Source organism: Lissotriton helveticus, chromosome 11, assembly GCF_964261635.1.
Source record: "Lissotriton helveticus chromosome 11, aLisHel1.1, whole genome shotgun sequence".
NCBI classification, from domain to species: domain Eukaryota; kingdom Metazoa; phylum Chordata; class Amphibia; order Caudata; family Salamandridae; genus Lissotriton; species Lissotriton helveticus.
Window position 1 is genome coordinate 945,179,971 of NC_136072.1, and position 26,376 is coordinate 945,206,346.

Below are 26,376 nucleotides of genomic sequence, written 5' to 3' on the forward strand. Positions count from 1 at the left end.
TTCACTGCACAGATACACCCATGAGCACTAGCAATGCTCCAGTCTCCCCTTGCTTACGGCGGATGTGCGTTTAGACGCGTATGGATCAATGATTGTGAGCCGCTCTCCATTGTGAGACGATCTCCGTTGTTTAATGCGACAACATTCAGACACGATTTTTGAGTTTCGTGTAAACTGCAGGCACACTTCAACCAGTTGTGAAGGAGGGATAGATAGTAAAACGGGCATTGGCATCAACATGACTGTAATTTAACTGTACTCCGGGCTACTTGAATGATACAAAACTGGCCCTTTTCTGCATGATTATGGATTCATCACGTAATTCAGCATCTTCTGCACAACTAGTAGACTTCTCCAATAACATTTTTATTTTTTATTTTTTAGCTCAAACTGATTAAAGGTTATTAAAGAGCGCAATGGCAGACTCTTTGCAAGTGTTAACTGATGTCCTTTCAGCTGGTGGCCGATTGCAGTGTTCAGGTGTTAAACTGGTACTAGTGAGGTGCAATTTTGTCCTGCCCGTATTTCTAGGTGCAGAAATGACAATCCTTATACAGACTGCTGGTCTCCCCCGTTAGTACAAGAAGGAGAGCATCTTTTTCCAAAGTGAATGCTGCATGCAGTGCAAGACACTGGGCAAGCATACATTTTAAAGGGCTAAAGTTGTCATGCAGAACAGTTACATATTACAGTAACAGTTGAACAAATCAATGCAAGAAGATACAGGGCAGTTTTTAATGTGTTTAATATTTCAAGACTATACGTTCCCACTGCTTAATAAGCCTGGCTCTATTGCTGGATTCATTTGCTTTAAAATGCACCATTTGCCAATCCTTTTTAAATTTCTTTCTCAGGAGAGGGTCTAAACCCCAGGTTTGTCCATTGAACTTGTTCACATCGCTAACTAGTGTTTTCTTTTGGAAAGGGTAGAGCCAAAGCAGTCTTGCCCTAGCCCTCTTTAGAAGTCAGACTTGCTTGGCAACCCAGAAATTCTCTGAAATAATGTATGAGTTTTCTTTTATGAATGCCTAGAAGAACTGAATTTTTAGTCCATTTATTATAAAAATAGTGCTTAAAATCGCACCAAAAAGATGCACATTTTATAAACAATTCTTCACGGGTGAGAACCCGCCCGAACACCCCTTATTGCCGTTAGGGCTCGCTCGCTGCGCACGCTCGCATGTGTTAATTCGTTCTGCATACACCCCACCAGTTTCAAATTCCACCAGCCGCCACTGCATAGGTGCACACCTTCCACTATCACTAACATATGTGCCTTCCTTATCACTTGCCATCCCAATTTTGTGTATACTCTGGAGACTTTAGTTATTGTGTGTTTTATAATATTCAGATGGAGTGGATCTGTGATAATTCCGTTTAGTGGATCGTGAGAAAATCGTGCCAGCTGTTATTGACAGCCATGTCGGACGTGGGTCTGGCCTGCTTTCTGTTCCCTAGCCTCCCCCTCAGTTAATTTCAGTATGCACTGTTATCAGCTCCCCAATAAAGGTCATGCCAAATTGGTTGGGTTTCATGTTTCACTTTCAATTTAGTAATGTAGACATCCCATACTATGGCATCTAGTGCCCTCCAGTCCGCTCTGTCAATTTTGTGTCATGGTGTCCTCTAGCCTATTTATGTAGGTCAAGTAGCCAGCTATCTACATCTGGTGACTGCCTGGCTTTCCATGCCATAGCTATATGCCTCTTGCATAGTAGAAAGGCTAGATCAACAGACCTGCACATGTGTTTGTCATTTGTTGCTCTTGGCATCAGCCCGAGTAGGCACAGCTCGGGGGCGCACCTCATGATCCGGTCCACTAAGTCAGACACTGTGTTTATCACTGTACTCCACTTCAGGCATATCCTCGGGCAAATCCAGACCATACAGTAGAATCGGCCCCTGGTAGTCAGGATCTCTGGCTAGGCACTGTATGTATTTCGGGGTGAGGTAAGTCTAGTGGAAATAGTTAAATTGTGTTTACTGAAATCCCTGGTTCTGCAAAACTGTGTGACCTGTCCTATAATTTTCTGCCACTGTTTGTCAAGAATTTCATAACCTAGATCTGTTTCCCTTGTTGCTTTGGGTATTGGATAAGCAGTGAAAATCTGTGCATTAAGTAAGTTGTATAGAGTCATAATGACTCTTCGTACCGTAGCGTGAGATAGGACCCTCTGAATGCAGGATGACGTTTGCAGTTCTGTCTGTCCCTGTCACCATTGGGACCTAACTGCGTGTATTATTGCATTGTATGTAATGAAATGGCCTGCAGCTATGCCGTATGCCTTCAAACGCATGCAATCCCATTGGTGTATAGGTTTCAGCGGGGCATCTTTTATGTCAGTCATAGCCCAAGGATCTAGTAGTGGGGCATATGGGGGTGGGGATCTGCCCATGTGTAGGTATTTTAGCCCGAATTTTCTCGCTGTTTTCATTAGGGTGATATCATTGTCTGCACGTCCGGTCTGGGTCATTATCCATGGCAAGATCGATTTTTGTTTGAAAATGTCTTTCATTTCAGCTCTTTCCGATCAAAGCCCCTTGCTCAGCCATCGCAGCGGCCATTGTAATTATGCCACAATCAGTGGCACCTTGGCCATCTTGTAGTGGGCCTTGTATCTTCTATAAAGCAGCTTGTTTTCGTCCATTCCTTCATGTTAAGTCTGATAGTACTCCACTTAGAAACGTGAAGAAACAGCTGAGAAGGAGTACTGGCAGTGCAGCAAATAAAATATAATAGCCTGGGGAGTAGCTGCATTTTGGCTATTTCCACCCGGCCCATTAGGGCTTGTGGGGGAGTTGTTTAAGAAGCAGTGGAATGCTTGATCGATGTGACTGCCCTACCCAGGTTGTCGTCAGTGATATTGGCCATGACAAAATATATATATCTATATATATCTCCTCATGTGGGACAGACCTGACTTGTTCCACTTGACCTTAAGGCCAGACATGTCCTCATATGTCTCCAGTGTCTCCATTAGTACTGGGAGGGACTCACATGCCTGACGTAAGTAGATTAATGCATCATCTGCATATAAAGATATTACATGCCATCTACCTGCTCGTAGGTCCCAGTCTTAAGCTCTTGCGGGGATCCTACTCACTAGGGTCCCATAGCGAAAGCAAATATCAGCAGGGTGAGAGGACAGATGTTTCATGTCCCCAGTTATATGTCAAAACGATCTGAGATAGTCTGTCCCGTCCTCACTCTGGCTGATGGCCTGTTGTTGTATAGTGTTTTAATACATCTGAGGAATATCGACCCGCAACCCATCTCCTTGAGAAGTTCCAGTAGGTACAGCCATCCGAGTGCATCAAATGCCTTTTTGTTATCCAGGGATAAGGCCAAGCAGTCCTCGGAGGCCACCGCGCATCAAGCTCAGCGGGCGGCAAATATTGAGAAAGGTATTCCTCTCCCTGATGAAACCATTTTGGTCAGCATGGACGAAGGTACCTAGTATGGGCACTAGCCAGTTCGCCAGTATCATACTTAGTAGTTCATAGTCTAGTTTGAGGAGGGACAGTGACCGGTATGATCGTACATCGGTTGATTCCTGTCAAGGTTTGGTAAGCACCACTATTAGTGCCTCCCTCATAGAATCCAGCGTTATGCTTTCTGTCCTCTCTTCCTCTTAAACTCGCTGTAGTTTCAGCTTTACCTGTGCACTATATGTGACATAGAATTATATGGGAAGTCTGTCCATCCCCCGGCGTTTTATTTCTTGCCATTTTTCGGATTGCCATGTGACTCTCCTCTGCCTGGAGATGTATCTCTATTTCACTGCATTGCAGAGGATAAAGTTTGGGGATCGTGGTTCCTTGGACGTATTCATTTATACAAGTGGTGATGTTCGAGGTGGAGTCTGTGTATAGCACAGTGTAGTAGTTGGCAAAGGAAGTGGGTGTTAGCCATAGGGCCTACCAACATGCTACTGGCTCCTATCCATTTTTTAAACTCTATTCCCCCCCACCCCTTCCCCCATCTCACGCCAAGAGTCACACCGGTAAGGTGCCTCCCCTATCTCATTCTCTGTGTTGTTTAGCTATATATTCTCAGTAGTCGAGCTTTCCTAGTCTTGTTTGTTAGGTCTGGTTGTTGCTTGCATAGTTTATGAAGACGTGTCACCTGGTCACTTTTTGTGGTGAAGGTGTTTTCATCAGGTGCATGGTCTAAACAATGTCTTGGATCTGCCTATGTAGTGTACGCTTAACCCCCATGACATGCTGAAACAATGGTCCCTCACTATTGCCTTGAACACTGCCTATTATGTTGCTCTAGTGGAAGTCTACCCTTATGTTCTCATTAAAGTATTGTGTTATATGTTTCTGTTAGACCTGGCACCTTGGCATGGGTCTCCCTTCCATTTTGTTTATGTTGCCTCATGTGTTTTTGCTGGTGTTTGATGCTTTGGGCACTGTGCCACTGTTGTCCAGTGCCACAGTGTAAGTGCTCCCTATTGTAAGTTAATGTATGGATTAGTGGTTCCATGATTGGCTGGTTTGGTTTAGCTGTCAGACCCTAGTACAGTGCACCAGGAGTGCCCAGGGCTGGTAATCCAAATGCTGCTAGTGGGCTTGCAGCACTGGTTGTGCCACCCACAGAAGCAGCCTGTAAAAGTGTGTCTAAGGCCTGCCATTGCAGAGCCTGTGTGCACTTGCCAGTCGCTAAACCTTCCTCTTTTTTCATATCAGACACCCCTATGGTAGGCCCAAGGGCAGGGTGCATTGTAAGTATAAGGTAGGACAAGCCCTGGTGTGTGTGGCATGTCCTAATAGTGAATTACAGCCATTTTCATTTTCCCTATTGCAAGGCTACCTGTTCTCCATCGGCCAGAATGGGAAGTTAGATTATTACATTTTAGAATTCTAACTGACTGGAACATGGTAGAAATTCGAGTTTAGTATGCCTGAGCTGAGAATGATAAAATACATCTTTTAGTGAAGTTGATTTTAACATTCTGTGTTTGAGAATACCACTATTAGGAAGTAGGTATTTTCTTGTCTAACTATCCAAGCCTGCCTCTGCTAGGCTGTGTATTCCTTGTCTGGAGTTTGAGTGACAGGGGCTGGGGGATTCCAGGAGACAGGGTGAGTCAGCCCAGTGGTGAATAGAGAGATCTGGATCTAGATGGGCGGGAGGAGTTGCACCTGGGACCTGAATAGGGCTGTGCCTTTGCTCCACAATGCTGGCTTCACCTCCTGTGGTGTGCCTGATGTCTCTGCCCTGCACTGTGAAAGGAGAGAAGGGGTCATGTCAACAGAGTGCTCCAGGGCTGGGCTTTCCCTCCACATTGCTGGCTCCACCTCCTGTGGGGCTTCTGATGTTTCTGCCCTGCGAAAGGAAAGAAGGAGTCATGTAAACAGAGTGCTCCAGGACTGACCAGAACTGGTTTGGACTAGGCAAAGGCCCCTATGCCCTCAGAGGACAAAGGATTTTGGGGTATAAATATTGGGACCCTGATCCCAAGAAATTAGATCACCTTTGGACAACAAGAAGAAACCTTTGCTGAGGAGTGGAACCAGAGAGACTGAGGAGAGACTTTCCCTAAGCTGAAGTGCTGCTTGGGGGATTGGCCTGCAGTGGTTGCCCGACCAAAGGAAGGAGAAAGCAACTTTGTGTACTTTATTTCAACTTGTAAGGCTCTCCAAGGTCTTGGAACAGAGCTTTCCCCCCTTCTGAAGTCTCAGGTACAACGGACTTCACCCACCAGCTCCCCAAGAGTCTTCCTGAAGTGCCTATAGTTATGCTGGACTTTTTGAGGACTTGCATGTCGCAAGGAGTTGGAAGCGCGACTCAAGAACAGGAAGCGTGCCGCCGTACTGCCGCTTCACAACACGAAGTGCCTCGCATCGCCGGAGAAGAGGATCGACGTTGCAGCAGACGCCACCACATCACCAGGAAGCGTGTCGCAGGAGAGGAGGATCGACGTCACATCAGACGCCGCCGCATCACCGGGAAGAGTGTCGCAGGGCCTGTCGCGGCTCGCATCGTGTAAAGCATCTCGCATCACCGGAGAAGAGGATCGACGTCGCAGCAGACACCGCCGCATCACTGGGAAGCGTGTCACATCAAGGAGAAAGCGCCATCTTTATTTCTTTGCACCAGATCTTCAATGCATCACCGTCCTTGCGTGTAAGGGACTACCGCATCACCGTCCCTGCAACACTTTTTTTGCCCTGCGTGTCGCATCGTAAGGTACATTGACTCAAAGTGTCGCATTTTAAGATCTAAAGAGAACTAAGCTATCTCTACCAGTTTAAGTACAGTATTGTGGATTTTTGTCGTTTGTGGTCTTGTGATAAGTCTATATAAAGAATACTTATTTTTTATATAAAACCTGTGTGGTGTCCATCTGTAGTGTTGTTACTGGATTACTGTATGTGTTCACAAATGCTTTACACACTGCCTCTGAGATAAGCCTGTCTGCTTGTGCCAAGCTACCAAGGGGGTGAGCAGGTTTTTTTTTTTAGGAGTGTACCCTTTACCTGACTAGAGGCAAGGGTCCCCATTTGTCACAAGTACCTACCTGTGCCAACTAGAGACCCCCAAATCTAACAGTTTCCATGTGCTCTCACGGAATGGTGCATACTACAACGCCACTGTGGACATTTGCCAGGTCGGGACCTACACCTTGCTTCTATCCCATCATGTTATGGTATTCAGCAGACAGTGATCCAGAATACCTGGCCCGCACGATATCAGATCAGTCACTTTTGAGCACAGCAGCCCCCCCCCCAAAAAATGCCTAGACACCTGTGCAGCTGATGCATCATCGAGTAGTGTGAATATTCTCTTTTTGCGGGAAGCACTGTCCTCCATATCTCATGTACCTCTCTGCTCTCTATCCAGCTCTGAAATTGCAGTATTATTCTTCGGCATGTGGCGTTGACATGGGTGGGTGAAACGGTCTAGCTCTAAATCAGGGTTGTACTTAAAGTCCCCTCCTCACTAGTTTGGGGTCTGTAGGTTATGTATGATGGCCGGGGCAGGTTGGTCAAAAAGGCTGGAGTAGTTTGTATTTGGAGTGTAAATCACCAAGGTATTCTCCGTCCGTTCACCGCTACACATTTACCCTCTTGGATCTATTCTGCATATGTCCTTAACAAAGGGGATCCCCAGAGCTAGCCATATCAAGTCAAGTCATATAGTCTTCTATAGCGCAACATATCACCGCTAGGTCTCAGGGCGCTTGCAGACACAGTGAGGGTCATTGGTCGCTATTAGTTGGGAAATAGCCAGGTTTTTAGTTCCTTACGAAAGGACATATGATCTGAAATGAAAGAGGTATGTGGGGGGAGCTTGTTCCAGAGATGGAGGGCGAGATGAGAAAAAGACTGTCCACCCTGTCTCGTGGTGCGCACTCTCAATGGTGTTAAGAGAAATTTAGAGCTAGATCTCAAGGTTCTGTTCGGTTGGTATTTGCGCAGTTTATTAACTAGGTACCCTGGGCCAGAATGGTAGAGGCTCTTATGTATGAGGCAGAGAGTCTTACATTTGCCTCTCAGCCTAATTGGTAGCCAGTGTAGAAATTTCAAATTAGCACAGGAGGATGATCTCCTGGGAAGATCCAGAATAAGTCTGGCAGCAGTGTTTTGAAGGGTTTGTAGCTTGGCGTAGAGATTGTCATTTATGCAAGCCAATAATGCATTACCATAATCTACTCGACTCATAATTAGGCCCTGAATCAATGGTTTACGAGAGTCGATTGGTAACCACTTAAAAATCCTACGCAGATTGCGCTAAATTCCATAACCAGTACCCACGACCCGGTTCACATGATCTTGTCGATGGTGATCTTCAAATTGCAAACAGTTGATTTCGGTGATGGGTAGGGGCCCAGTGATTGGGGCCACCAGTCACTGGACCAATGATCTTCAGCTCTGCCCAACAAAATTATCTCAGTTTTGCTCTTATTCAGTTGCAATTTATTTTGACCCATCCAGTTATCGATGTGAGTCATACATTTCGTGAACCTGATGATGGTGTCCGAGGGGTCAGGGCCAAAAGTTATCAGCAGTTGGGTATCATCGGCATATGATACCGTTTCAAAGCCATATAGTTTGATTATTTTGGCCAAAGGAGTCAGATACAGATTGAAGAGCATGGGACTCAAAATGGAGCCCTGCGGTACACCAAAGCACACTGATCTACTGCATGCTGCTAAAGGACCAGGGTGAACCGAGGTCGATCGGCCTTTCAAATAGTTTTTAAACCTTCCCCTGGACCCCCATCTCCCAGAGCCGTTGTAACAAGATGTCATGGGAGATGGTGTCAAAAGCGGCCGATAGATCCAATAGCACCAAAATGGCTGATTCCTTCTTATCAAGGGCAAGCCTGATGTTATCGATCATTTCGACTACCGCTGTCTCGGTGCTGTGCGCAGCCCGAAACCCTGATTGAGAGGTGTTGGACCTGGGCCCTCCAAGTCACAAAAGGTAGCTTGGCACTAAGTGGGAAGGCCTAACTCAGAGGTACATGTGTAAAGTTTGCGTCACACCCTTTAGTAACAAGACATCCACCACTCAAAAATAAGGACACTACACCAATTTGGAAAAATATGAGCTGTTTTATAAAAATACTTTGTTAGCTTTTCTCTCTCCTCCGTAGTTCAACAATTTAATACTCTGTACATTTTTACCCGTTCTTCTCACACATATCCTGTAACATCAGTAGAACTCAGTTTAGTAGCTTAATGATCTTTTTACAGTGAATTGATCTAGGATGCACTTTCTTAACACTCAGATTTAACACCTCCTACAGCAATAGATTGCCCACACAAGCGAAGAGGTATTCTGGTTACATAAAAGAACAATTCCAATCATTAAAAACTCAACCCACTCCAGTCTACTACTATGGGAATTTCTAGGCCATAGGACCCTGGAATGTTACCTTTACTAACCACTGTGTGACACCTTTCTCACAATAGGTGAGTAACCCCAGGTTTTCAGTTGCAATGTTATAATCAGCTCCGTTATAACTTGTTCCTATGTTAGCACAGGGTGAAGTCACAGATTCTTCTTCCCTTCCGCCTCTGTAAGAAAATCCCACATTATACCTCAACCTCCAGCTTTATTAGCACCAGTATCTCAGTTCACTTCTCCAGCACTGTGGTGTCTCCCTGCTACCCTTATTCCTCTGTACTTCTAACCCAGAAGACTCTCCAACACAGTCTTCCTCCACTCTGTCAGGGCTAGTCTTAAAGGTATTCAAGGAATCGGGGGCGTGAGAGAGCTCCTCCAGTTAATCCCGGGATCAGGGGGCATGAGAGAACTCCTTTCTGGCCTCTCGGCTGATTCCCCAGTCACTCGTCAATCTCCCCCCTTCTTCCACCTTACTTGGGGTTGATCTGGGCAAGACGCGGGAACAGACCTCCAGCTCCCTTCTCCCGGCGGCTCCTCCCACGGAAAACAGGTCCAGCGCACTCACGCCAGCACCGAGGGGAGGCTGGTCTGGGGCTGCCGGTGATCCAGTCACCCGCGCTGTCTTCGCCGCTCTCTCGTCGTTCGCGCCACTGCACAGGCGCGGGAGAGCAGCGTCTCTGCCAAGCGCCGCCTCACTCGCACTGTTAAACGCTTACCGCTTCTGGGCCTGCGCGGAGCTCAGTGCTTCTCCGGTTCACACCTCTGATGGCTGCACTACTGAGTCTGCGCGAGGAATAGCGCTCCCTTGCTCAAGCGCTTAGCCCGGCCCCGCCTCCACAGACACTCGCCTCCGCTCCAGAGGCTCCTCGGGCAGCGCAGGATGCCACAGCTCGCTCCGGTCTTTTCCTCTGGGCAACCGGTAAGGTGGTCTAGCGAGGGGGGGTTTTCCCAGTCAGCGGCTAGGAAAACAGGGATATGAGGGTCTCAAGGGGCCAACAGCAGTTGCTGAGCCGATTCTCTCAGACGACAAAGTCTAACAAGAGGGTTTGGTCAGGGGCTAGAGGGGGAACGTCTTCACGAAGAGGCTGTCTATCTCTCTGACAAACTAACTACTTCTTGCGCGTCCACCTCCCCTCACCACTGCCTCTCTCCTCAAGCTCACTGGACTGCACAAAATGGCTACCTGGCCCCTGCCCTTTTATAGACTGACCACCCAGGGTCCAGTAGGGTCTAGAAGGTTCTGGAAGGTCTTTATGTTATCCTATGGGGTTTTCTCAAGGGTTGGCAGTTATGGCAGTTGAAAACCACCATTTTGTGTAACCCTTGCTTCTAGTCAGGGAAGGCACCTAGGCCTCAGGTAAAAACTATGAGGGCAAAAGATCATTTATCCCCTGCCAACATCACAAAAAAATCCAGTGGACACAAAAAGATTGAAAAGGTTTTGAGGGGCAAAAAGGGGACAAAATAAATAATTAGTAGAAGGGCTACTCAAAGGGCAGACAGGTCTAACACGCGTCCCCCCCAGCTGAAAGTGGGGAGAGCTACCCAACCCCTTGGGAGTCCTCATCACTAAGGCGGAAATACCTAGAGAGACCGTCTGCATTGGCGTGGTCCACTCCAGGCCGATGTTCCACCCGGAAGTCCACTCCCTGTAGGGAGATGGACCATCTCAACAACTTGGGATTTTCCCCCTTCATTTGCATCAGCCAACGAAGGGGTCGGTGGTCAGTCTGAACCAGGAAGTGCGAGCCAAACCGGTATGGCCGCAACTTCTTCAGAGCCCACACCACCGCAAAAGCTTCCCGCTCAATTGCACTCCACTTCTGTTCCCGGGGAAGCAGTCTCCTGGATAGGAAAACCACAGGCTGATCCAGACCCTCTTCATTGAGTTGCGATAACACTGCCCCAATGCCATGTTCGGATGCGTCTGTCTGGACAATGAACTCTTTAGAGAAGTCTGGGGCCCTCAGGACCGGTGCTGCACACATTGCCTGCTTCAATTTCTCAAAGGCTTGCTGACAAGCCTCTGTCCAGACTACCCGTCGAGGTTGTTTCTTTGAGGTAAGCTCTGTGAGGGGCGCTACAATAGTGCCATACCCCTTCACAAAGCGTCGGTAGTAACCTGTGAGGCCCAGGAAAGCTCGGACCTCAGTCTGGGTCTTGGGGGGGTTCCCAGGCCATGATTGCCTCTATCTTTGCCTGGAGGGGCTGCACTGTTCCCCTACCCACCAAGTGGCCTAGGTACACAACCGACCCCTGCCCAATCTGACATTTGCTGGCCTTGATCGTCAAGCCAGCTTGCTTCAGGGCCTGGAGAACTGCTTGCAAATGTTGCAAATGGTCCTCCAAACTGCTGCTGAAGACAGCAATGTCATCCAGGTAAGCAGCGGAAAAACCCTCCATTCCGGAGAGGACCTGATTCACCAGCCGCTGAAAAGTGGCTGGGGCGTTCTTGAGCCCAAAGGGCATCACACAGAATTGGAAGTGTCCCTCAGGCGTGGAGAAGGCTGACCTTTCCTTTGCTCCATCTGTCAGGGAGATCTGCCAGTACCCTGAAGTGAGGTCAAAGGTACTCAAGTATTGGGCAGCTCCTAGCCGGTCAATTAATTCATCAGCCCTAGGGATCGGATGAGCATCAGTTTTGGTAACTGAGTTCAATCCCCGGTAATCCACACAGAACCTCAGTTCTGGAGTGGTGCCTGGTGGAGCTGCTTTTGGCACTAGAACCACCGGACTGGACCAGGGGCTACTGGAAGGTTCTATAACTCCTATCTCCAGCATCTTGGTAACCTCACCGTGGATGCTGGCCTTCACCTTGTCTGACAGCCGGTAGGTCTTTGACTTCACTGGTGGGCTGTCTCCTGTGTCCACATCATGGGTACACAGGTGGGTCCTTCCCGGGACAAGGGAGAACAACGTAGAGTACTGCTCCAGTATCTGGCGGCAGTCCTCCCGCTGTTCAGGAGTTAGGGATGGGGAGAGAATCACTCCCTCCACCGACCCATCCTTTTCCTGAGACGAAAACAAGTCCGGGAGAGGCTCGCTTTCCGCTTCCTCTCCTCCATCAGTCACCATCATTAAGATGACCTCTGGCCTCTCATGGTGGGGTTGAGCGATTAGCATGTAGCACCCGAAGGGGCTGTCGAGGGGTCTTAAGGTCCACCAGGTATGTGGCCTTACCCTTCTTCTCTAACACCTCAAAGGGGCCTGTCCAGCGATCCTGGAGGGCACTTAGCTCTCCAGGCTCCATCACCCACACTTTCTGGCCAGGCTCCAAATCCACCGGGTGAGCATTGTGGTCATACCACTCCTTCATTACTGCTTGGCTGGCCTCCAAGTTGTCAGAAGCTTGCTTCCACAACTTCGCCATTTGGCTCCTGAAAGCCAGCATGTAGCTCACCACATCCTGGGGAGGCTTCCTGGGAGACTTTTCCCATCCATCCTTCACCAGGCTGAGAGGACCGCGTACAGGGTGCCCATACAGAAGCTCAAAGGGGCTGAAGCCCACTCCCTTCTGTGGCACTTCCCTGTAGGAAAATAGCAAACAAGGTAGGAGGACGTCCCATTTCCTCCGCAGGCTTTCAGGCAGACTTCTGATCATGCCCTTCAAGGTCTTGTTGAACCTTTCTACCAGTCCATTTGACTCGGGGGTGATAGGGAGTGGTGAACCGGTAGGTCACTCCACACTCCTTCCACATTGCCCGCATGTACGCTGACATGAAGTTGGTCCCCCTGTCAGACACAACTTCCTTGGGGAAACCCACTCGGGTGAAGATCCCCATCAGGGCCCTAGCCACTACAGGTGCAGTGACAGTCCTCAGAGGAATTGCCTCTGGGTACCGTGTGGCGTGATCCACCAGAACCAGGATAAACCTGTGACCAGCTGTTGTTGGTGGATCCAATGGCCCCACAATGTCGATGCCCACCCTCTCAAAGGGGGTGCTAACGTCAGGTAGTGGTTCCAGGGGAGCTTTCAGCTTCACCCCTGTTTTCCCACTGGCTTGACAGGATACACATGTCCGACAGTAGGTATCAGACGGCACTTTCATCTGAGGCCAGTAAAAGTGGGGGACAAGCCGAGCAAAGGTCTTGTCCTGACCTAAGTGTCCTGCCAAGGGTATTTCATGAGCCAATTCTAACAGAAAGGCTCGGTATTGTTGTGGGACTACCAAGGCCCTTGATGAACCGGGTAAGGGTACCTTGGGTTCACTGTAGAGGAGTCCGTCCTCCCAGTAAATGTGGTAGTGTCGCGCAACGTTCCCTGCTGCCTGGGCTTCGGCCTGTCGCCTCAGTCCCTCAAGGGTAGGGCACTCCTTCTGGCCCTTACAGAACTCCTCCCTGGTAGGCCCTCCCTCCACATGCCACTCAGTAGGGATGGGTAGGTCCTCCAGGGAGACTACTTCCCCCTCCACGGACTCCTGGCTCACCACCGCAGGTGGCCGATCTGTCACATGGGGCGTGGAAGCCGAAGCAGGCTTCTCCTGTCTTCGGGTTTGTCCCTTTTTGGCAGCGGGCTGGGCCATTGTTCCAGGCTCCAACCCAGGCGAACTCCCTCTCTGGGCAGTCGCAGACCTTGTGCTTACACAGGCCCAGTCAGGTGTACCCAGCATCTCCGAATGAGTCCGGTATTCCACCTCTCTCCAAGCATTGTGCTCCATGTCATTCCCCAGCAGACAATCGACTGGCACGGCAGGGCTTACGGCAACTCGAAGTGAACCTGCAACCCCTTCCCACTCAAAGGGAACCTCGGCCACAGGGTAGTGGCCTATTCTGCCGTCAGCCATCGCGGCAGGGTGGAGTACATTGGGAATCACCTGCTCTGGAGACACCAGTTGACTTCTTACCATAGTCATACTGGCTCCTGTGTCTCTCAGAGCCTCCCCTCTCTGGCCATTGATGGTGATCCATTGCCCATACTTGGTAGTATTTGGGGGCACCTGGATCTTAGGAACCATCTCCCGATCTCCCAGGGACACTAAGGTGACACCCGCCCACTCACCCCCCCTTATCTAAGGGCAACTCCTCCCCGAGCACTACACTAGCTACTCCTGGGGCTTTTCCTCCAGTGGGAGGGGGTGGTCTCTTTGGGCATTTGACATCTCCCTTATAATGTCCAACACCACCACACTGAAAGCAGTGGACAACCCTTGGCTGCTGGCTTTGGCCAGGATGAGGGTTTCTGGGCGGGTTAGCCTTAGGGGTGAAACCTGTTCCCTTTCCTTGGAAACTGTTTTGGGGACCTTTAGAGAACTCCCTCTTTTTATCTCCCCCCTCCTTCTTCTGAGGGGCGCCCTGTCCGGCCCTTTGGGAATCCCCTCCAGTCCCCTTTGTGGACACCCGGGTACTTGCCCAGATGTCCGCCTCCTCTGCAAGCTTCCGGGGGTTGGTCAGCTTGCTGTCCACCAGGTGTTGGCGCAGCTCGGGAAAACATTTCTCGAGTAGATGCTCTTTACGAAAAAGATCATATGACCCCTCATAGTCCTTCACCTCGCTGCCCTGTACCCAGCCCTCCAATGCCTTCCTCGCATAGTCCAGGAAATCCACCCAGTTTTGGGTGCTTAACTTGTGGCTTCCCCTGAACTTTTGGCGATACTTTTCCGGGGTTAGCCCAAACTTTTTGATTAACGCTACCTTCATGGTGGGGTAGTGGGTCTGCTCCTCCTGTTTCAGGGCTAACAAGGTGTCCCGCCCAGTAGGAGGCATGTACTTGTACAACCCACCCCCCCCAGTGTTTTTCCTGGATCCCATGGGCTCTTAAGGAAACCTCATAGGCAGCCAGCCACTTGGCTATGTCATCCCCTTGGCTGTAGCTGGCAACTATGTCTTTAGGTAGGTAGGGTCTGGATTCCCTGGTTAATTCTTTGATTTCGCTGCCACCATTTGGAGTGATGTTAAGGGCTTTGAGGTCGAGCTCTCGTAGCTTGAGCTCGTGTTCCATCCTCCTCCCTTCCATCTCTAGTTTGGCCATCTCCCACCTTAACTGTCTTTCCTCTTTCCTGTCGGCTAACTCGGTCTCTGACAACCCTCTCGATGACACACTGCTGCCCTCCCGTGAGACTACCTTGGGGCGGATTGACATTTCACCCATCCCCGGGGGACATTCTGCAAGCCTCTCGATGACAGTACTTCTGTCTGACTCCTCCTCCTCTACCATTCCCTCCGTGTGCGCTTCCACCCAAGGCTCGCAGACTAGTACGGAGCTCCTCTCTTTTGGCCCCTCGCCTAACGAACACTCCCCTTTCCTGACAGAAATCCTTGAGCTGTGCCACAGTATAGGTCTCCAGCTCTGACATTTCGAATTCCATCTTGTCAGTGAAAAGTGTGGACAACCACCCCGAAGTAGGTTACAAGGATAGGAAACTCTGAGGGTCACCTCCACCCACCACCAGGAATAAATTTAGAAAAAACAAAAGTAGTAATTAGGAAGTCTGCCAGGAGAAAACTCCAGGTGTAGGCCTGTGGGGTATGCTTTGTTACTTCAGAGTAGACGCAAACACAGTTTTTATCCCACCGCTGGACACCAATTATGTTGGACCTGGGCCCTCTAAGTCACAAAAGGTAGCTTGGCACTAAGTGGGAAGGCCTAACTCAGAGGTACATGTGTAAAGTTTGCGTCACACCCTTTAGTAACAAGACATCCACCACTCAAAAATAAGGACACTACACCAATTTGGAAAAATATGAGCTGTTTTATAAAAATACTTTGTTAGCTCTTCTCTCTCCTCCGTAGTTCAACAATTTAATACTCTGTACATTTTTACCCGTTCTTCTCACACATATCCTGTAACATCAGTAGAACTCAGTTTAGTAGCTTAATGATCTTTTTACAGTGAATTGATCTAGGATGCACTTTCTTAACACTCAGATTTAGCACCTCCTACAGCAATAGATTGCCCACACAAGAGAAGAGGTATTCTGGTTACATAAAAGAACAATTCCAATCATTAAAAACTCAACCCACTCCAGTCTACTACTATGGGAATTTCTAGGCCATAGGACCCTGGAATGTTACCTTTACTAACCACTGTGTGACACCTTTCTCACAATAGGTGAGTAACCCCAGGTTTTCAGTTGTCAGTTGCAATGTTATAATCCGCACCGTTATAACTTGTTCCTATGTTAGCACAGGGTGAAGTCACAGATTCTTCTTCCCCTCCGCCTCTGTAAGAAAATCCCACATTATACCTCAACCTCCAGCTTTATTAGCACCAGTATCTCAGTTCACTTCTCCAGCACTGTGGTGTCTCCCTGCTACCCTTATTCCTCTGTACTTCTAACCCAGAAGACTCTCCAACACAGTCTTCCTCCACTCTGTCAGGGCTAGTCTTAAAGGTATTCAAGGAATCGGGGGCGTGAGAGAGCTCCTCCAGTTAATCCCGGGATCAGGGGGCGTGAGAGAACTCCTTTCTGGCCTCTCGGCTGATTCCCCAGTCACTCGTCAATCTCCCCCCTTCTTCCACCTTACTTGGGGTTGATCTGGGCAAGACGCGGGAACAGACCTCCAGCTCCCTTCTCCCGGCGGCTCCTCCCACGGAAAACAGGTCCAGCGCACTCACGCCAGCACCGAGGGGAGGCCGGTCTGGGGCTGCCGGTGATCCAGTCACCCGTGCTGTCTTCGCCGCTCTCTCGCCGTTCGCGCCACTGCACAGGCGCGGGAGAGCAGCGTCTCTGCCAAGCGCCGCCTCACTCGCGCTGTTAAACGCTTACCGCTCCTGGGCCTGCGCGGAGCTCAGTGCTTCTCCGGTTCACACCTCTGATGGCCGCACTACTGAGTCTGCGCGAGGAATAGCGCTCCCTTGCTCAAGCGCTTAGCCCGGCCCCGCCTCCACAGACACTCGCCTCCGCTCCAGAGGCTCCTCGGGCAGCGCAGGATGCCACAGCTCGCTCCGGTCTTTTCCTCTGGGCAACCGGTAAGGTGGTCTAGCGAGGGGGGGTTTTCCCAGTCAGCGGCTAGGAAAACAGGGATCAGAGGGTCTCAAGGGGCCAACAGCAGTTGCTGAGCCGATTCTCTCAGACGACAAAGTCTAACAAGAGGGTTTGGTCAGGGGCTAGAGGGGGAACGTCTTCACGAAGAGGCTGTCTATCTCTCTGACAAACTAACTACTTCTTGCGCGTCCACCTCCCCTCACCACTGCCTCTCTCCTCAAGCTCACTGGACTGCACAAAATGGCTACCTGGCCCCTGCCCTTTTATAGACTGACCACCCAGGGTCCAGTAGGGTCTAGAAGGTTCTGGAAGGTCTCTATGTTATCCTATGGGGTTTTCTCAGAGGTTGGCAGTTATGGCAGTTGAAAACCACCATTTTGTGTAACCCTCACTTCTAGTCAGGGAAGGCACCTAGGCCTCAGGTAAAAACTATGAGGGCAAAAGATCATCTAACCCCTGCCAACATCACAAAAAAATCCAGTGGACACAAAAAGATTGAAAAGGATTTGAGGGGCAAAAAGGGGACAAAATAAATAATTAGTAGAAGGGCTACTCAAAGGGCAGACAGGTCTAACAAGAGGGATCTAACAGACCTTGCCCTTCGAGATGTCCGGTTAGTTGTCTGTTTACTAAGGCTTCAAGAACTTTCCCAAAGTAGGGCAGCAATGAGATAGGACGATAATGCAAAATTTCCTAGCTAATGTGCAGGAAAGTTTTGATTCTATTAAGGAGGCGGAGGCAAGGATTAGGCTTATCTTTCTCCCTTTATTTTTCTCCAGCAGCCTTTCCAAAGGTTCCAAAACATCATAACCCATGAACATAGGGAAAAATGAACATAGAAAGTATCCGATCTTCAACATCCAATCATTTCCCAGGACGCCTCATATCCTTCTCCGCAGGCGCTCTATCTTCCTCTTTCTTCCTGCGACCCCTCATGGCAGTCTACTACTCTACTCCTGTTTGCCCGTATCCGAACCTACGGCAAAGGGACATCCAGTCAGATTGAGAACACAAACCCGTGAACATAACCACAGTAAATCAGTTGTCAACTGGGCAGTAGAAGAAAAACATCAAAAACAGCTCATGAAATAAACGAATATCATAAAGAGCTTACTCACCGTACCAACGAAGACTTCTGGGCGGGTTCACATTGAACAGCAGGTGGGCTAATCCTCGACTCCGCCTCCTTAATCGAATTGAAACTTTCCTGCACGTTAGCTAGGAAATTTTGCATTCTATGTCAGGGGCAGAGGCTTCTGATTAGCCTAGTTTAAGGCTTATCCACCACCAAAGAGCCCAGGGAGACCACCGGCTTAAAGTAAAACCTCTTGAAGGTGTGCTGCATTGAGGATGTCCTCGAGCCGTGCTCCCAGACTAAAGGCCTTGGTCGCCATTGCACCTCTCACCGAATGAGCACCAAAACGGGAAGTATCAATACCAGCCTCCTGCTTGACCCACCGGATCCATCTAGCAATAGTAGAGGATGAAACCGCCCCATGTGGTTTTGTGAGAGCAATGAACAATTGTTTGACACTCTGTGGGCGTACATCTACTGTCGCAACCTCATAGGCCTTAAGCGCTCTGACCACACACAACTTTGGGACGTCAAGAAAAGCCGGGTAGGAGACCAAACGAGAACTGCACTTAGTGCGTCTAGAAATATGAAAAGTCACCCCCTCCGGGGTAAAAACCCGACCTGTGAGATCCAGCGCCCTCACATCTGAGACTCTCCGGGAAGAAATCAAACACAACAACATCGCGAGTTTTGCCAACATTTGTTTCTTGGACAAATACTTGTTAGCAGGCCATGACCTAAACAAATTCAGGACCTTATTCACATCCCATAGAACCGAGTAGCGAGGCTTGGGAGGGACCGACAGTCTGATGCCCCTCAACAACTTACAGACCAATCGGATGATTATCTACTGGCACATGTCCTGCGGAAATGGCGGAACGAAAAGTATTAATCGACCTATAGGCCAAGCCGTCCTTAGCCAGCGAGGCTAAAAAATTAAGGACGTGGACAACGTCCGCCCCCAAAGGATCCACCTGTCATCGCATACACCAGCGGGACCAGGCTGATCTATACCTCTTATTAGTGCTGTCCGCACAGGACTTCTCGAGTAACATGGCAGCTTCCTGCGAAAGGCCTGGGACTTGCCAGCGTCACTTGTAACCCTCCAGGCCATCAGGCGCAGGCTGCCCATGGCCAGAAGATGGTGAGGATTCCCTTGAGGGTCCCTGAGGAGATCGGGACTGAGGGGTAGAGGGATTGGAAAATCCCAGGAAAGTTCCATCAGAACCGAAAACCAGGCTTGCGACCTCCATATCGGGGTAACCACCACCAGTTCCGCCTGCTGCCTCCTCACCTGCGTTGACAACCTCATAATCATCGCAAAGGGGGGAAACGCATACCCCCGCTCCTTGCTCCAATCCTGGAGGAAGGCATCCACTGCCAGTGCCCCCGGATCCAGACGCTAACTGTAATGCCGCTCCAGCTGGGTGTCCAGGCGCGAGGCAAAGAGATCCACTGAGAACGGACCCCACCAGTCCTGAATCGCCCTGAAGACTTCCGGGTGAAGTTGCCACAAACTGGTGTCTTTCCAGTAGCGCGAGCACCAATCCGCCACTTGATTGGACGTTCCCGGTAAGTGTTCTACTGACAGGGATATCTGGTTGGACAGACAATATTCCCAGAGATCGCGCGCGAGATTGGACAATGCCTGAGAACGGGTCCCCCCTAGATGGTTGATGTAACGCACCGCCGCCACATTGTCCATCTTGAGGAGAACACAACTCTGGACCACATCCTTCGTCCAGCATTTCACCGCGAAGGAGCCCGCCATCAGCTCCAGACAATTGATATGAAGAGCCTTTTCTGAAGACAACCATCTTCCGCCTGTAGACACATCGCCGCAACGAGCGCCCCAGCCTGATCCGCTGGGATCGGATTCTATGATCAGGTCTGGCTTGGAGCCGAATATCGCATGGCCGTTCCAAGCCTCCATGTGATCGATCCACCATCGCAGTTCTGTCCGAGCCTCGTTTGTGAGGGTACCGACCTGCGAATAGGTAAGACCTTTCCTCAAGTGAAAGGCCTTGAGACGTTGAAGGGCTCTGTAGTGCAAATGCCCCGGAAATATTGCCTGAATCGAGGACGATAGGAGGCCCACCACTCTGGCCAGGTGACGCAACTGAATTGTGGGCCTCGCAAGCGTCTGCCTCAGCTCGTGCCTGATCTTGGACAACTTCCGCGAGGGCAGGGATAAGCTGGCCTCCACAGAGTGGATCAGAAACTGCAAGCTTTGCGCCGGGCGGAGATCGGATTTGGCTTTGTTGAGGACAAACCCCAGTGACTCTAAAAGGGACACCGCCGTCTGCAACTGGGTCATCAATCTACATGGACTCTGACACATGAGTAGTATGTCGTCTAGATAGATTATCAACCGAATACCCTCTGACCGGAGTCGCTCCACCACCGGCTTCATCACTTTGGTGAAGCACCACAGAGCGGAGGACAGCCCGAAAGGCAGGGAGGTGAATTTGAAAACTTGAGAGTCCCATTGAAACTGAAGGAAACGCCTGTGCGGGGCGAAGATCGGGATGGTCAGATAGGCATCCTTCAGGTCCAGGCGATCATCCAGTCCCCTTCTAGAAGAAGATCGCGCAGGAGGTGAATGCCCTCCATCTTGAAATGGTGATAGATGAGCCAGCCATTGAACTCCTTGAGATTTATTACCGGGCGGTACCCCCATCCTGCTTTTCCACTAGGAAAATATTGCTGAGGAACCCCCCAGGGTGGAGGACCGAGGGAGTAATTGCGTCCTTCCGTAGCAGTTCCGAATTTCGTTGTGTATTAACACTTCCTGAACCTTGGTAAAAAACTATCGGCCTGGGACGACGGGGTTGTCTGGGCAGGCCGGAGTACTCTATTTCATACCCACAGCCGGTTTGCAAAACCCAAGCGTCGGAGGTAAGCAAAGGCCAAGTTCGAAGAAAATATTGCAGTCTGCCCCCCAACCGCACACCAGTCGCCCTTTGAAGTCTTACCTCTTGGATTATTGTATCCACCGTCTCCCCTACCACCTCGTCGACGGGGATACCCTCTGGCCTGGTAGAAATTCCCGAATTTGTCGGGGTCCTGATATTGTCCTCTGTGGGACTCGCCAGGCTTGGTAGAGGCTCTATTGTAGGGTCGGCCAGCCGAGCGCCCCCTGACACGACTGGCTGCGCCAAAAACACGGGGTGTAAATATGCGTTTAATTGACGACTGGGCATTGTCCAGAGAATTAAATGTATTCATGAACTTGCCAAGCTCTTTTACGAAGGGGTCTCCAAAGAGATTCCCCTCCGCAGTCTGGCCCGCCTCCGAGTTGGCCAGTTCCCTCAATTTGGGGTCAATCTTGATCAGAATAGACTGACGCCTCTCAGTAGAGATCGCCACGTTAGCATTGCCTAGAAAAATTATGGCCCTCTGTGCCCAACCCGACAGTGTGTCCGGGTCAATCAAAGAACCTGAGGCCTTGGCATCTTCAGCCATATCTAATATTTTTGCCAAAGGCCCCGCAGCGTCCAACAACTTATCTTGACACGCTCGCCACGAGCGGTCAATGCCTTTTTTCAGGTCCTGCACAAACTTGGTCAAGAAGGTGGACATTTTGGCGTCTATCTCAGGGGTAACCGCCACTTTGCCCTCCAAAGTAGGGCGTGGGCACTCCGCCCGCAGGCAACTGCCAACCTCCTGATCTAGGGGCTTACGTAACCTAGCCTCCATATATGCCGCTACCTTAGGGGCCGGAACCCGCTGAGAGGAGCGCGGATGTAGCAGTTCATCCGGATTGAGCATTCCGGCGCTCAGATCCATAGAAGTGGATTGACTGGGCTGAGAGGGACGCCACAAGCGTTCTGGCTCCCCATCACCATCCCCGTCCGATGTTTGGGGAGACTCATCAGGATCCAGGGTAGCGACGTCATCAGAAGCCCCAAAGGGACCTGCCTGACTCTCCTCCGGTTTACTGAGGGGTTCAGCGTTCTTAGCGTCCAAAAATGCCCGCATTAGTCGTGTGAAAGCGTCAGAGTCCACCCCATAATCCTCAGAATGCTTCCGTTTGGGCTCTACAGTAGTAGTAGCGGTAGGCTGGCCTGGAGTTAGAGGGGTTATATTCCCTGACTGATCTTCCCTCTGAGCACCCCAGCCGTGTTAAAATAGGTGCGAGAGGACGCGCAGCTAAACCACCGACTGGCTCACCAGCCGGCACACCGGAAGTTGGGAAAAGGTGGTACAGAGCTGCAAGCCCGAGTAGTCCCTCCGCTACAAACGGCACAAGTCATGGTGGAACGTGGACGACGGGCACAAAGGTATGTTAATTCAAGTTAAAAATGCTTTTAACAGCGCGATAAGCACAATGCTCCCCCACAAATTAATTAAGACACTTCACACCAGCACATAATCGTCCGACGTGAAAGAGAGATTTAAAACACCCTACGGGGAGTCAAAACACGTCTGACCACCAACGCTGCCCAATGATTCAAGGTCCTCAGCACTCTACAGGCATATGTTGAGTAGGTTGTGCCTCACACCTGTCCCCACCATCTCTTACGGAGCTTCAGGAGCTCTGCTTACACTAGGTGTGTTCCCTGGAAGTAGGAAACTTTTACGTGTCTGCGTTTAAGATATACATGCACTGTATGGCGTTTTTTGGGCGTCTTCGTGCCCTGTATATTCTACATCATGATGGTATATGAAGGGTCATGGGTTCTGTTAGCCTGTGCCATCATTTGGGTTTGTGAATGTTGGCTGCCTCTTCCATGTTAGACGCTACGATGTTGCTTGGTCCTGCTTGCCAATTCCCACCTATTCCAGGATGTCTCTTCCAGCGTCGGGTGGTGCGCGTGCTTAAGTTATAGCCAACAGTGATGATATCCCTATAACTTTCCTTCCTAACGCAAAGTGCATTGCATGTACTTTGCCATCAACATCTGGTAACTGTAAACCAGTAATAACATATATACAATTGACCTTATTGTCAGATTTGGCGTGGAGGAGCTTGTTGCTTGGCCTTGTGTCGCTCCAGCAGAAAGAGCCCCTCTGTGTGTCCTTCAGCACCCAAGCCATCACTCATATATGCTACCTTCGTCCGCTGTCTCCTTTACTGACCCCAAGCCTATGACAGGCATGTATCCAAGTTGAGCCACCAGATGAGGTTGTTTGCCAATCTAGGCATCAGGAGAGGGCCCTGCTGCTGGGTCCCTTCCAAGGGCCCAAATCTGTTGGTTTCAGATTCTGAGTCTGATCCATGTTCTGACCTTAAGGCAGTAAAAGGGTTTGTACTGTGTTGTGTGACATCATCTGCCACTTTAGCCCTCACTCTGGCTGCCAGGTTTTCTGTTGGGTGGCTTTTTTTTTTATCATGTCGTGTGGTTTGTTTTTTATGTACCCATCTCTCTCCTGGAGACCCTCTTTTCTTCATGACATCTGTCCCTTTAGATTGCAGCCATTTCCAAGCTTATTCTGGTATGTGGAAGAAATGTGTCATGTCTCTCTCTCTACCACTCGCATCTTAGCAAGAAAAAGAATGGTGTATCTCAGGTCCAACCTTCTTAAATGCTGCTTTACTGCCATGAAAGCATTTAAACTCCTTTGTACCTCTGCAGTGTAGTTGAGAAAGCCGGTACTGTTGCACCTTTGAATTGTATGGGCCCTTTGGTGCCGAAGAGTTGCAGTATGATGTCCCTATTGCGATAATTGAGGAGCTTGGCTGTGACTGGAAGTGGAGCTCGTCCAGGTAGTCTGGCCGGTCTAGTAGACAAAGGGCCTATTTGACGGAGAGCAACTTTGGGAGGCTTCCAGACAGAACTCTTTCCGTTAACCACTTCCCTAGAAAGAGTTCCATGTTCCGGCTTTCCATTAGTTCCCAGAAGTCAAATGTTGTTATTATGCCTCTATCAGTCATACATGTCTTTTCTTGCCTTTATAGCTCCTTCACCTCCACCTATAAGTTGTGTAATTGGGTGTGCATCTCTTTCACTGTGGGTTGCGGTGAGGTAAGCGCCGACTCGGTGTTATCCACCTGGTCCACCAATTTCTTGTGATCCGCTTGAAATAAGTTCACCTCTATGGTGTACATGTCAATCTTTTTTCCCAGCACCATTTTGGTCCTTTGTATCGCTTGTAGGACCTGATCAAATTTTCCTGTGTGTTTTTCTAGTGTTTGGCTCCAGCTGGCTCTTAGGGCTGCCCCCGGGTGTTTACGTCGAGGTCATCTCTATGTGCCTAGACAGAGTAGGTCTCGACTTGGGTACCTTCGGATTGACCATTCTGTTAGGAGGGGTGGGGGAGGGGGGGAAATTTGGGGCAAATAGATGTGGGATTCAGTTGTTCCTCTCTTGGTACCAGGCGTGGCCTCCTGGTGTGGTCTCCTGGCAGGGCTTCTGTCCCTGTGTTATAGTTCTCAGAGAATCGTCAGTGTTGGCCTTTTGCAATTTTTGTCAAAGGTGTTCCTCCCTCATGCTTAGGTCTTTTCTGCGTACAGTCCTGGCTATTAGTGAGATTGCGCTGTCCAGAAATAGTGCTCAACGTGTTATTGCTGCCATCACATAACCTGGCGTGGGTCACCTGATTGGTCATGTGCCCCTGATGTTATTTTTCTCGAGGGTCGCCAGCACTAGCCTTATGTATTTTGAGTCACTGGTGGTTCTCTCTGTCACCGGACCCCCTCACCTTCTACCTCCTCTGGTGGGGTCTGTCCAGGCTGCGATATCTGTTCTCTCGCCATCTTCCTTTTCGCTGCTGGGGCCTCCCTGTCTGACTGCACCAGACCCATATTCCTTGTGACAAAGACTGGATGTAGGTAGGATGGTGGAGGATTTCCGACAGGGCTGCGGTCGGAGCTTTTTACAACATGTCCGTCGTTGCTGCCATCTCGTACACGCCACCCCCTGGAATCAGTTACTGATGGAAGCAGTTCAAGAGACCAAGAAGTTCTAGGATGCAGTTTCTTCGAGATCAGTCAGGGGACTGTGTAGCACAGCTCTTGAGCTAAAATATAACGGACTTATCTGTTTAGCTTTCCTCATTTCGGCAGTCAAACGTAAATAGCACTTGGGTGAATGGTTTAGGTTATGATTTCGAATGTCCTTGCTGACTGAGTATATTTCATCCCTTTAGTAATCAGGGTCTCCACTTACTCAGAATTAAGGTAACTGGCAATTGATCTCTTATCAGTTCTTCAGCAGCTCTTTACCCTGCAGCTCTGCCAAGCATCTTGCAACGTGATTAAAACCAGAAAGCCTCCTAGATAATTAGATTATGGTTTTGTTCTTCTCTAGTTGCCATGTGTGAAAGCGTATCAGCAAATACAGAGTAGGTCTTTTGTTGGTTAAGGTGGCAAGCCAGTGAGACAGGTTATAAGCTAACCCTGTTTTTTATGAAATGTTACAATAAAGTTAATGGCCCTGACTTTTTTCTTTTTTTTAAAGGGTATGTTAAAGTCAATAGGCTCTTAATGGTGGATCATTATTAGTCTGATTTAAACTCTACTGAGAGGCATTTTATGTGGAATCTCACATTGTTGTCAAGGGTTTGGTGCGCCTACTCTTTCTGACAAACGGACATCGAAGATTTGCACTGTTTTAATTCTTGTTAGGCACTCTTAGGCAACTTAGTATGTTGCTTGGTCAAGTGTAATGTTGGTATGTTACTAATTTTGGGAATGTATGCCTGATGGGAAACAGTCATAACAACGCAGTAAAAACCATGCATGGCCATTACCACAAATCAGTTACTACGCATGCCTTTACAACGAAATTGGCATGCTTAGCAAAGGCATGTTTGTGGAAAAGGATTTGTGGTAATGGCCGTGGCAGATTCGAGATTGACATGGCAACATATCTGGAGTTTTAAGGAGAACACTACGAGCAGAGGCGCTGGTTCCTTGAACCGGATCTAGTTTCTGCGGCCCCTGGCGGTGCTCGGCGAGGCGGCAGGGAAATGACGTGTGGCTGACCAGAAAGATTACGAGCCGAGGCGCAAATTCCAGGAACCGGATCTACCAGTCAAGCTGTGGTGGTGAATGTGCAACACTACGCATTGGGGAAATGGCAGACAATTGACAAGGAGGTATGAGTTTGGGTTTAAACGTCCCCTCCATGCGCAGCTGACGAAGACCCACATCGAGGACTTGCACATGCTCTCGGGCTGTTTGACCCGTGAAAGACAAGGGAGCTGTATAGTTTAAATGTGTATTAAAGTTACTGCCAGAATTGAAATTTAGGGGTGCAGGATTGTTGTGGTCCACAGTGGAATGGGTGGCACAAGTGTCGAGGACGCAGCACCTGATGTTGAACTGGCGGAGGGGGTTGAGGTACACATGTCTATGTGTCGCATGTCTTTACTAACCATGCCTTTACAGCGATATTATCGCTGTAAAGGCTTGCGTGATAAAGCCCTATGCGAAAACCTTTAACACGCATATACTTTTATCAAGCATGCTTCGTTGTAAACGTACTTTCGTTATGAAAATATGCATAGTAAAGGATTGCGATGTCATAGTATTAGCGTTGTAAGGCATGCGTTGTAAAGGCATGCGT

At 49.5% G+C, this 26,376-nt stretch overlaps 1 protein-coding gene and 1 long non-coding RNA gene across 2 annotated transcripts in view; one reads left to right on the forward strand and one right to left on the reverse strand.

Moving 5' to 3' along the window:
- Positions 1-17,533: 17,533 nt before the first annotated feature.
- Positions 17,534-26,376, reverse strand: part of LOC144792336 (uncharacterized) — a 63,666-nt gene continuing 54,823 nt past the window's right edge. Inside the window, exon 2 of the long non-coding RNA XR_013602538.1 lies at positions 17,534-17,764. This is a non-coding gene — a long non-coding RNA (uncharacterized LOC144792336). The remainder of the gene's footprint in view (positions 17,765-26,376) is intronic.
- PITPNB (phosphatidylinositol transfer protein beta) overlaps positions 25,805-26,376 on the forward strand; it is a 463,503-nt gene continuing 462,931 nt past the window's right edge. The window contains exon 1 of the mRNA XM_078667295.1: positions 25,805-25,906. Coding sequence (XP_078523421.1) covers positions 25,860-25,906 — 47 coding nt within the window. The 5' untranslated portion in view covers positions 25,805-25,859. The remainder of the gene's footprint in view (positions 25,907-26,376) is intronic.